The sequence below is a fragment of the Saccopteryx bilineata genome, chromosome 4 (genome assembly GCF_036850765.1).
Source record: "Saccopteryx bilineata isolate mSacBil1 chromosome 4, mSacBil1_pri_phased_curated, whole genome shotgun sequence".
NCBI lineage: Eukaryota > Metazoa > Chordata > Mammalia > Chiroptera > Emballonuridae > Saccopteryx > Saccopteryx bilineata.
In genome coordinates, this window is record NC_089493.1 from 27,664,488 (window position 1) to 27,676,572 (window position 12,085).

The following is a 12,085-nucleotide window of genomic DNA, read 5'->3' on the forward strand; positions in this document are numbered from 1 at the left end:
AACCTGCCTTCAAGGCCTCAGCTGCCCTTAACATTCGCCTCAGGTCCTCGGGGCAAGGAGCAGTGGAGCGTTTATGGAATTGCAGCCGGAGGAGTACTGGGCTGTATGGGAGGCAGAGTTGTTCAAACTGGCTCTCTTTCACAGGTCAGCTGCATGGCCACAGCCAGGAGACTGTGGGGACCCTCGACCTGGGGGGGGCCTCCACCCAAATCACGTTCCTACCCCAGTTTCAGGTGAGTCATTAACGTAAAGGTTTGGTTAGCAACTCATTTGGCAGGCATATCATTATGTAAAGAAAGTTTTGCCCTATTTTTAGACATCAGCTCCACCACAAATAGGCTGAGTTGAGTCCATTTATAACCGGGTGAACTTTGCCACTGTTCAGAGTCCCTTTGATTCCTCAAGCCATGTGAGACTGGCAGTTTAATCTGCCTCTATTTCTGTCTGATTCTTTGGGGGAGGGGGAGGGATGGTGGTGATAACATTCTTAGATAATCCAAGGTCCTGAACAGTCTTTTTACTTTTTCTGATTTGCAGAAAACCCTGGAACAAACCCCTAGGGGCTACCTCACTTCCTTTGAGATGTTTAACAGCACTTATAAGCTCTATACACATAGGTGAGGAGGGGGCAGGGGAATAATATTTTATATAGTATGAGTTTCCTGACTTTTAAAAGCATCTTCGCATCTATTACTGCATCTGAACAAGCCTTACATAGTCTTTGCCAATCACCAGTCCCAAAAGCCTATTACCTGAAACCCAGCTAACTTACCAAATGCTAAGGGACCCAAGGATTTCTCCATTCTTGAGCTCCAAAGTATATGACTTAAAGAGTCAAAAGTTTTCTAGGAAGAGGACACTCAGAAGAAGTCCAGCCAAAGCTCTATGCCAACTCAATTGATCTTGCCTTTAGATGTTCAAAATCCAGCCTAGAATTTGATCATAGTGAGGCTGGAAGCTAAGATGATGTTTCCCAGGTGGGGCCCAGGAAGTGGCACTACATCTGGCCTTTAAATCATAGCTATGGAAAGTTCTTACTATGTGGCCTTAATCAAAACTGCAGAAATTACCGCTTAGTCTCTACACCAGATGAGTAAGTCACAGAGAACAAGGTTTTCGTCCCTGTCTAGAGGGAGACAGAGAAACCATGTTACTTTTAAAAGAGGTGGCTTTATGCTGGAGAACTTTAGGACCAGTGTGAAATTAGTCAATCCTGTATTTTACAGTTACTTGGGATTTGGATTGAAAGCTGCAAGACTAGCAACTCTGGGAGCCCTGGAAACGGAAGGTTTGTCTGGGTACCTGTGCTGGTGGGGGCGTGGTGAGAGTGACAGCAGTACTCAGCTTGCCTTTTCCCTTCCTTGGCAGGGAGTCTATGGAGGAAAGGGTTCTGCTGAATCAGGAAGTACATGTTGTACAATGGACATAATAGCAAGTTCTTTTTCTCCTTTATGAGTTCAGATGTTTTGGTATACATTATTAGCCATTTCTAGAATGAGGTCTGTATATATGGGGAAGAGCCTGTGTGGCTAGGAGGCTGAAGTAGCTGCAGAAACTCGAGGCGCAAAAGTGAATTTGGCTGGAGCTTGTTCAAGCACTTGGCTTTTTGTGGGAGATGCACTTGGCTTTGCAAAAGTCTATTTGCAAAGTAAAACAGCTGAGCAACTCCATCCATCTCTTCACAGGCGGTAGAAAGGCTGAAAGCTCAGTTGTTTTTTTGTTTTAATTTTTATTTATTGATTTTAGTGAGAGAGGAGGGAGAGAGAGAGAGAGACAGGAATATCAAGCTGTTCCTGTATGTGCCCCGACCAGGGATCAAACCAGCAACCCCTGCACTTTGGGACAATGCTGAGTCTAACCAACCAAGCTTTCCAGCCAGAGCAAGAGCTCAGTTTTTGAGGTCCAGCAGAACTGCGTTCAGTTTTAGTGTTGTGATTTGGGGCAAGTTAGCTAACCCTTCTGTGACCCTTTCCACACCTTAAGAAGCTTTGGCATTTAATGCACTTTGTATGGTGCCTACCTCACCATAAGCTGTTATTATGATGATGAATGTATAGTATTTCAGAGTTTACAACAACCAATGAGAAAAGTAGAACAGTATTTTCCCCCTATTTTTAGAAAGGAGGGAACTTATTCCATTGTAGATTTTGGATTTCTTTTGGATGTGATGAAAGCCATGTACCCCTCCAACAAATGTGCATTATGTATAAAATTTGCTTGTAGTTTGAGGGGCTTACTCAACCCCACAAAGCCTATCTATGGGCCCTGTTAAGAATTCCTGTCTTTGGATGTAGTCATGGGTCTGATTTAATATGATTTTAGGGCCCAACCACTTTGTTGATTCCTTTCAACCTTATGGGCTTCTTGCTCGCCTCCTTCTCTCACCTCCTTGCCTCTTACTTTGTAGTCTGTTTTGTTTTTTTTCCCCCAGGGACTGAGGGACATACTTTTCGAAGTGCCTGTCTACCAAGATGGTTAGAAGCAGAGTGGATTTTTGGGGGTATGAAATACCAGTATGGTGGCAACCAAGAAGGCAAGTGATGTTTTTTCACTGGTTGAGATGATTTTTATTTATTTACTTATTTATTTAGAGACAGGAAGGGAGAGAGGTGAGAAGCATCAACTCGTAGTTGCGGCACCTTAGTTGTTCATTGATTGCTTCTCATATGTGCCTTGACCGGGGGGCTCCAGCCAAACCAGTGAGCTTGGACTTCAAATCAGTGACCTCTGGGCTCAAGTCAATGATCCCACACTCAAGCCTGTGACCCCACATTCAAGCTGATGACCTTGGAGTTTCAAACCTGGGACTTCAGTGTCCCAAGCTGATGCTCTAGCTACTGTGCCACTACCAGTTAGGCATGGTTGAAATTATTTTTACACTTGAAGTCTGGAAAAGTTCCATGGGAAACTTTTTCCAGAGCTCAAGAGAAACTTGTCATATTGCAGGGACTTATTACAAATAGATCTTGGTGTGCCTCCAAGAAATAACATGAAGTGTCAGTGAGCAAGTCAGCTGTCACTTTTTTTTTCCTGAAGTTAGAAGCGGGAGGCAGTCAGACAGACTCCCGCATATGCCTGATGGGGACCCACCCGCATGCCCACCATGGGGCAATGCTCTGCCCATCTGGGGCATTGCTCCATTGCGGCTGGAGCCATTCTAGCGCCTGAGGCAGAGGCCATGGAGTTATCCTCAGCACCTGGGCCAACTTTGCTCCAGTGGAGCCTTGGCTGCGGGAGGGGAAGAGAGAGACAGAGAGGAAGGAGAGGGGGAGGGGTAGAGAAGCAGATGGGTGCTTTTCCTGTGTGCCCTGGCCGGGAATCAAACCTAGGACTTCCACACACCGAGCTGATGCTCTACTGCTGACAGCTGTCACTCTTTATCCTCCTCTTTCCCTGGCCAAGTGTTGGGGATTAATTCGTACCCTGGATCTAATGCAGTAGGGGTCACTGCCTTCAGCAGGGTGAACTTTCAGGTTTAAAGATTAGCTTTTTAAATTATAGTAAAACTTAAAATTGAGATGATAGGAAGAATAATTTACTTTAAGTATTATAAAAAGAACAGACATTAAAATCAAGGCAAGCCTTCTAGCTGCTTTTCATAAGTCCATGAAGCATAATGCTAGGCAGCCGCTCCAGGTCAACTGCGGCTGTCCTGTGAACACACGGAGAGGAGCCGCTGCAGAGAAGCAGGTCCCTTTCCTCCAAAGTGTGAGGCTATGGAAGTTTGCTCATCTTCTTTTTTTTTTGTATTTTTCTGAAGCTGGAAATGGGGAGAGACAGTCAGACTCCCGCGTGCGCCCGACCGGGATCCACCCAGCACGCCCACCAGGGGCGAAGCTCTGCCCACCAGGGGGCGATGCTCTGCCCCTCCGGGGCGTAGCTCTGTTGCGACCAGAGCCACTCTAGCGCCTGGGGCAGAGCCCAAGGAGCCATCCCCAGCGCCCGGGCCATCTTTGCTCCAATTGAACCTTGGCTGTGGGAGGGGAAGAGAGAGACAGAGAGGAAGGAGAGGGGAGGGGTGGAGAAGCAGATGGGCGCTTCTCCTGTGTGCCCTGGCCGGGAATTGAACCCGGGTCCCCCGCACGCCAGGCCGACGCTCTACCACTGAGCCAACCGGCCAGGGCCTGCTCATCTTTTGAAAGCCCTTTATCCTGAGCCTCAGCCTCAGCTTTCCTTCATCCTCCTGCAGCTTGTCATTGGCTCGGGAGCTTGCCTCAGGGTCCTTTCCCCCATTGTTTTTCTCATCGTGTCCTTGTGCGTCTTTGCCCTGGCAGGGGAGGTGGGCTTTGAGCCCTGCTACGCTGAAGTGCTGAGGGTGGTCCGAGGAAAACTTCACCAGCCATATGAGATCCAAAGAAGCTCCTTCTATGCTTTCTCTTACTATTATGATCGAGCTGTTGATACATACATGATTGGTAAGTTCACTCCCGGGGTCAATGCAGGTAGGACACTGGACAGGGCTCTGCTGGGAGAGGGAAAGGGGGTGTTGGAAATGCTTCGTCGGAGGTGATCACCCTGCTTTTCTTTGGTGCTGGTTGTTGAGTGACACTAGTTACTCAAATGGAAGGGTGCATATGATTGAGAATCTCTTGGAGCTAGAAAATGACCTTAAAAATTTACATGAAAAAAATTTAAGACTTTAAAAATTGATTTTAGAGAGAGAGCGGAAGACAGGGGTGGAGAGAAACATCGATGTGTTGTTCCAGTTACTCATGCATTCATTACTTGATTTATTGCTTCTTTTACGTGCCCTGACCAGGGATCGAATCCAGCCAGGGCCATAAAGTCCTTTTTTTCCCTTTTTCCTTTTTATTGACGCATAATCGACATAAAATAAAATGCACATACTTTAGTTTTTACTAAAATATATTTGTCATACAACATTAGTTTCAGGTATACAAAATAGTGACTTAGCATTTGTACACATTCTATTTTTTATTTTTATTTTTTGTATTTTTCTGAAGCTGGAAACGGGGAGAGACAGTCAGACAGACTCCCGCATGCGCCCGACTGGGATCCACCCGGCACGCTCACCAGGGGCGACGCTCTGCCCACCAGGGGGCAATGCTTTGCCCCTCCGGGGCATCGCTCTGCCGCGACCAGAGCCACTGTAGTGCCAAGGAGCAGAGGGCCAGGAGCCATCCCCAGCGCCCAGGCCATCTTTGCTCCAATGGAGCCTTGGCTGCGGGAGGGGAAGAGAGAGACAGAGAGGAAGGAGGGAGGGGGTGTGGAGAAACAAATGGGCGCTTCTCCTATGTGCCCTGGCCAGGAATCGAACCCAGGTCCCCTGCACGCCAGGCCGATGCTCTACCGCTGAGCCAACCGGCCAGGGCCTGTACACATTCTAAAGCAATATCCACAGCGAGTCTAGCTAGTAACCATCTGTTACTACACAAAGTTCTTAAAATATTGTTGACTATATTCCCTACGTTGTATTTTACGTCCCCAGACCTGTTTATTTTATGACTGGAAATCTGTCTCTTCTTCCTGTTCCTAAAGCTTTTGCCCATCCTCCTGTCGCCACCTCCTCTCTCTGGCAGCAGCATTTTATTCCTTATATCTGGGAGTCTGTTTGTTTTGTTTTTTAGATTCCACACTGAAGTGAAACCAGATGGTATTTGTCCTTCTCTGACTTATTTTCATTTAGCATAGAAATGTACATATTTAAAGTGTACAGATCCCTTTGTAGTTCCATTAGTGTGATGATTGAGTGTTCACGCTCTTGAGACCTGCCTTTCTCAAACCTTGTTACAACATCAGCACATTACCCGTCTAATGTGAAAAAAATTCAGTGTACAGTTTGCTAAGTTTTGACATATGTATATACCCATGAAACCATTGCCAAATTCAACATTTAAAACCATATCTATCACCCCAGAGTTTCTTGCCCTTCATAACTTTTTTTATTGCAATAGTAATGCTTTTGTTTAGCTGTGCTAGTATATGCACGTGATCTGTCATGGCCTCAGAGATGCATCAATTTTATTTTCTTAAATGGGTCGAATATTTAAGTTGTGGTTAAATAAGTATTACACAAAATAGGTTATAAATAAATAAATAGACTACATAGATTACATTGTATGCATGTCGGGTTTATTCCATTCTCTAATGTTTGAAATGTCTCAGGGTGACATTGGTCACAGCGCACAGTTCGGTAACACGTCATCTGTATACTTGTGTTCACCACCCCAGATCCCCTTCCATCACCACTCATCCTCCTCTACCCTCCCCTACTGGCCCACCCTCCTATTTCTTTGTCACAGAGGTCACTAGGATGGACTTCCTTCCGTTTCCTTGGCACTTTTTGACATCAGCTACTCTTGTATTTCGTTTCAGATTATGAAAAGGGGGGTATTATAAAAGTTGAAGATTTTGAAAGAAAAGCAAAGGAAGGTAAGTGGCAGTGGCAGCCGTTGAAGGCGAATCTGAGGCTGTGCCTGCTAAGCCCAGTGACCTTAAATTGACCTAAAGTGCCAGCCAGCAGAAAGCCTCTCAGAAGGCTGGTTTCCTATCTTTGCCAGGAGCTAAAAGTATTAAGTGGCATAGAGAAATATGAGAATAAAATGGGCTTTAGGAAAATGGTGAAAACCTGTTTTTTCTACATTTCTGAGTTCTTTTCTGTTTTTTTTTTTTTAATTCAATGTTAATGAAACAGCAAGCACCAAAACATATGGGAAATAGCCACAGAGGCTTCCTGGAGAGAGCCTCTTGAAAATATAAAGAAATGATCTTATCCAGGGGCCCCAAAGGAATGTAACTGGTATTCCCCTGTCTTTTGAACCCCAGTATTGATAATATATAAGGGACGTGGTTGAATTCAGCTCAAACAGTAGGTGATAGAAATTTAGCAAATAAACTAAGGCCTATGCAAATTCGAGTATGTGAAACATCAGAAATGTGCAAGTTCTTACAAAGCTGTAGTCTGACAGAGGCTGTCAGTGCACTTCTAGCTTCCAAGACCCCTAGGCATCAACCAAATGGAGAATTCTCCTTTGCTTATTTTAAGTCTCCATTTAGAGAAAAGCATACACCTCTCACTAGGCTGCACACTTGAGTTCCACTCCTCATTCTCTCTCCCCTTCAGTGTGTGACAACTTGGAAAACTTCACCTCCGGCAGCCCTTTCCTGTGCATGGATCTCAGTTACATCACAGCCTTGTTGAAGGATGGCTTTGGCTTTGCAGACAGCACCATCTTACAGGCAAAAATTTTCTTGATTTCTTATTTGGGAGCTGGGAAGAAAGTTAAGAACTTGTTTAGTTAGTAATCAGTGTGGCTATATGTGAAATTATAAGGGTTTTTATTCAGGCTGTGGGCAAGCTCTGTGTAAGGCACTATGAATGGGTGGGCAGCTTCGAAGTATATTACCAGGCAAGTTAGCCTAGAGGTCACAGAACAGAAGGCTTGCAGCCCAAATTAAGATGCCCAGGTCCCATGGTTTAAATCAGTTTCTAAACTTAGGGCAAGAAGCAATGGGAAGCCTAACCAGGCGGTGGCGCAGTGGATAAGAGCATTGGACTGGGACATGGAGGACCCAGGTTCAAAACCCCAAGGTTACTGGCTTGAGCGCAAGCTCATCCGGCTTGAGTGCAGGCTCACCAGCTTGAGCGCAGGGTCCCCGACTTGAGTGTGGGATCATAGACATGACCCCACGGTGGCTGGCTTGAAGCCTAAGGTTGCTGGCTTGAGCACAAGGTCGCTGGCTTGAGTATGGAGTCACTCGCTCTATTGCATCCGCCCAGTCAAGGCACATAAGAGAGCAATCAGTGAACAACTAAGAAGACTAAGGAGCCACGATGAAGAATTGATGCTTCTCATCTTTCTTCCTTCCTGTCTGTCCCTATCTGTCCCTCTTTCAGTCTCTGTCTCTCTCACACACACACACACACACACACACACACACACACACACGAGAAAAAGATGCAGTTTCCTGCAAAGTATGAATTTAGAAGCTTAGTATGTTCTTGCCTGCCCCTAAATCTATTTCCAAGTCCTGTTTTATTTAGTTTCAGGATTAAGGAAAGAGTTCAGGAGGTCCTCTCTGGAAGCCTGGGTTAGTCCACTTTCTTGGGCCAGAAGATTTGGGATCAGACTGGCAGGTGTAGGGCAATAGGCCACGGCAGGAGGGAAGTCATTACAGAGATGGGTCATGGGGAAACCTCTGAACACTGGTGACTCCCAGTTTTGCCTTGGTTTGGCCACGTAGAGGATTTTGCAGTATTCTCTGCCCATATTGTGCTTACTAGAGTTGGAAATTTAATGAAAATGTGACGACCCTTTTTTTTGTCCTTTCCACAGCTCTCAAAGAAAGTGAACAACATAGAGACAGGCTGGGCCTTGGGGGCCACCTTTCACATGCTGCAGTCTCTGGGAATCTCCCACTGAAGCCAAGCCCTTCCTCTGAGGCCTGCATTTGCCAACAAGCTTTTTAAAGGGGGAAGAAGGGAAGGCTCAGCTGTGTTGAGGTAGTCTGGAAAGCATCTTGCTTTTGTAAGCAGGTCTTGCCCTTTAGCCTAGAGATTTGGGTTTAATGAAGTTCACACATCTAATATGAACTGTTACCTAACCATTCTGCTTGCACAGCTGGTACCAGAGTCTAAATCTTTGAGCATGCTTATATGTCACAAAGAACCAAAAGGAAGAGCTTTGGAACTTAACTGTGGAGAAGCCAGGGACAAGTCCCTGGGAACCAAAGAAAAATCTCATTTCAACCCTTTCAGTGCCTCATTCCTTTGAACATTTTAAATTTTCTCTTACATGCTAAACTCAGCTGACTGCAGTCCCATGGCCTCACGCCAGTTACCTTTTTCCTCTCTGCATATTGTCCCACCCTAAACACACCCACCCACCCCTTTAAAAAACAGAGACGAGAAAGTACCTGGTTCTGCTTTTCATGTGTAAGTCAAGGGGCAAGGTACTACCTCTGAAGTTGTATGGTCCTACTTTGTGCTAGCTCGTCAGCCAGCTAACTCTTAGCAGTTTGGAAACCCAACTCCTCCCTGCACAGACTGCAGCCTTAAGAAGGCCAGGCAGTCTCCAAGAACGTGTTTAAGGAGGTTGTGACTCCCTGGCATAGGCCACCTTCTTGTAGTCATCTTTTTATAAACCAACCGTGGGATTAATGAACATGTCCAACCATGTGGGAATATGTTTATTCAGTGCCAGTACCGCCTTCCAGGCTGTTTACAGTAATTTGTCATCCTAAACTTATTTTCTTTGCATTTTTTTTTAATTGGTGGAGGATGTGGGCACTGATCCCGTTTTCTTTGCATTTCTAAGAAATACATCTATATCTCAGCTTTTGATCTATGGTCAGAGGCCTCTGGCTGTGCTACTGGAGGGTCTAGATTTTGGTAATAGCTCCTTTCAGTTTGCCCTTTTCTTCTGTTTATAGTGGTATCTCTTCCTACATGGCCCCTGATCATTTTAGTTAACATTCTCTACATTATTTGTCTAGTCCCAGGGTTCCTGATACCCTTCTCAGTGATAACCTGACAGTTCATTTGGTTGGCCATTTTGGCCCACCTCAGTACTGTGGAGTCTCTTTTTGAGTTTGAGTGCTCCGAGCTCTTCATTTTGTGAATTATTTCCTCTAAAATTCATTATCTTGTACTTTCCCACATGATCATCACCTGCTTATCTACTCACTCACTGCTCTTCGGCCTGAAAGATCTTCCTGTTAATTGGCTCACTGACCTTGGCTCCTGAGCTCCAGCTTCTTTCCAGTTTGTATCTCCCAGACTGGCAGCTGCCACAGTACTTCCTTCCAGCTCTCATAAGAGATGTTAAATACTGGCCCTCACACTACTTCCTGGGGAACCTTGTTTTTTGGTTATTCCACTGAGTCAATAAATATTTAATATCTGATGTACAAGTAACAGGCAAATTTCTGTATCCTCGTCCCCCAAATTTTAGTTATTTTTTTTTAAGTTTAATGTGGAATTTCTTCAGATTCTTCACACTTTTATTATACTGAGGTCACCTTTATACCTATTGTCTTCCTCAAAAACTGCTAATAATGAAATTGAATCTTTGGAGTTGGAAACAGCCCAAAGACATAATCCAATCTCCTAACTATTGTAGAATTCCCTTGACATTCCTAACTAGCTATCATTCAGCTTCTGGTTAGGCATGTTTTTAGACAGCTCCATTTGGGACTGCACTGATGTTAATAAAACCCCTTCTATATTGAGCTGAAATCTGTCTTCTCAGGGCTGTTCTCTAATCCCTCCTTTCATCCCTTTCAGTCTTTTGAAAAAAATTCCTCCCGAGTCTTTTGCGGTTTCTTCTTGAATATAACACAAGGCTTCTAGACCCCTTACCATTTTTGTCACAAAGATCGGGTGCTGAAACCAGTCATATGCTCAATGTTCTCCATGATTGGGAGAGACGGGTTTCTCCTGTAGAAACCAAGTGCTTTCCCAAGAGGTCAGCAGTGTTCACTCATCTCCTCCAGCTTAACGGGTGCAGGGAGGTAAGCTTCCCTGGTCTTGTCAGAGCTTGTCCCTGAAGCTTTGCTCGTCAATGGAGGCTGTTCAGCTTCCTTTGGTCATCCCAAGTACCTCCAGGACTCTTGGATATAAGTACTAACTCCAGAAATGGGTCTTCATATATCCTGTTAATCTTGATTAGAACATCAGGATTAACCAGTTTATCCATTTTAGGAGCAATATGGAATAAGCATTTTTGAGATAAAAATGACTTGTTTGTAATGTCCTCCTGCCCCTTACTGTACCTTTTGGGCCTCTTATTTAAGGAATCTTGTAGAGCCCTGGCCAGGCAGCTCAGCTGGTCAGTTCTGTCCCGAGACACCAAGGTTGTGGGCTTGATCCCTGGTCAGGGCACAACCAATGAATACATAAGTACTGGAAGTAGAATAACAAATCGGTGTTTCTCTCTCATATCAATAAATTAAAAAAAAAAAAGTAACCCTATACAGTCTAATATTGCTGGTAGTTTCCTTTCTATAAATTGTTCCTTTATTTCAAATACTTAGGACATGGCTTGGCACTAGTGGATGTTGTGTTTATTGTCGTCCTCTGTGGGTTATGGAGGTCCTTGTAAAGTGTGCCTTAAAATTCTTCCTCTCTCGCTTGATTTTATTTGCATTTTTATGGAGAGTTCGTGTTCTCCTTACCTAGGCGACCTTTCTATTTTTTGTGAAAGATGACCTTTCTCTCCTACTGTGACCTTTCTAGACTCTGCTAGTAGTCACATAGCTTTCACAGTAGTTGCCATCTTTCATTCTGGGCACATTTTCCCTGAGATTCCAGGAATGTTTATGACATTGTCACTTTTTTATTCTAGTATCTTACAAATTTTCTACATTTGCCTGAAAAGTTCCCCTGTAGTAATATATTTCTCATTCTTTGAAAAACTATTCCCAAGAATAGCTTAGTTTGGTTCAAAAGCAGACACTTTCTTCTCATCTCATCGTCAAATCAGACTCTTGGGCAAAATGTTTTTTACAGTATACAAAGCTAATGGATCCAAAATCTCTTCATGAGGCATCTCTGGTACTGGGACGTGAGTGCTTCAGACAGCCACAGCACACCCCCATCAGCCACCAGTCTGCAACCAAATATGAACAAATTCTGCTGCTAATCAGACTTTCCCTTTTGATCTGGTTCCTGAGGTCTTCAAGCCTGTGCAATAAAATTATTTATTGTTTTATTACTGAACAAACAACGGTGTCCCAAGAGAAACTGTAAATAAAAAATGAGATCTTTTGTTGTGTTAAAGTAATAACTACCATTAACAGGATCAAGTTTTCTCTTCAGAAAGTCTGGTGTACCTATAACAAAGGTTAAAGCAACTTGTTTGTTATTAATTTTAAGAGCAATTCTAACTAAAATGCATCATTTGAATATTTCTAATTCTTATCCTTATCAAAAAATTGTATAAACTTATGACCAGCATTAAAAATAAATTGTATAAATCTTCTCTTTAGAAAGGATTGTTAACAAGTCAAAATGAATGAGACAGCACCTCAGTGATTTGGTTTAGTAATAAAAAGCTCTTTTCAACAAAAACCATAATAGTCTTCTTTTGGGGTTTTTCTTGGCTTGGTTTATATACCCTCCTCA

At 44.1% G+C, this 12,085-nt stretch overlaps 1 protein-coding gene and 1 non-coding gene across 2 annotated transcripts in view; both read left to right on the forward strand.

Moving 5' to 3' along the window:
- The window catches only part of ENTPD5 (ectonucleoside triphosphate diphosphohydrolase 5 (inactive)), a 43,964-nt gene extending 31,933 nt beyond the window's left edge, over nt 1-12,031 (forward strand). The window contains 9 exon segments of the mRNA XM_066277734.1: nt 145-233; nt 538-617; nt 1,227-1,288; nt 2,432-2,533; nt 4,275-4,415; nt 6,337-6,393; nt 7,085-7,200; nt 8,298-8,336; nt 8,339-12,031. Of these exon segments, the coding sequence (XP_066133831.1) occupies nt 145-233; nt 538-617; nt 1,227-1,288; nt 2,432-2,533; nt 4,275-4,415; nt 6,337-6,393; nt 7,085-7,200; nt 8,298-8,336; nt 8,339-8,431 (779 nt within the window). The 3' untranslated portion in view covers nt 8,432-12,031.
- Nucleotides 5,678-5,778, forward strand: LOC136336730 (small nucleolar RNA U13). The gene has a single exon (XR_010731554.1). It is a non-coding gene; the product is annotated as a small nucleolar RNA U13 (small nucleolar RNA).
- Nucleotides 12,032-12,085: the final 54 nt, after the last annotated feature.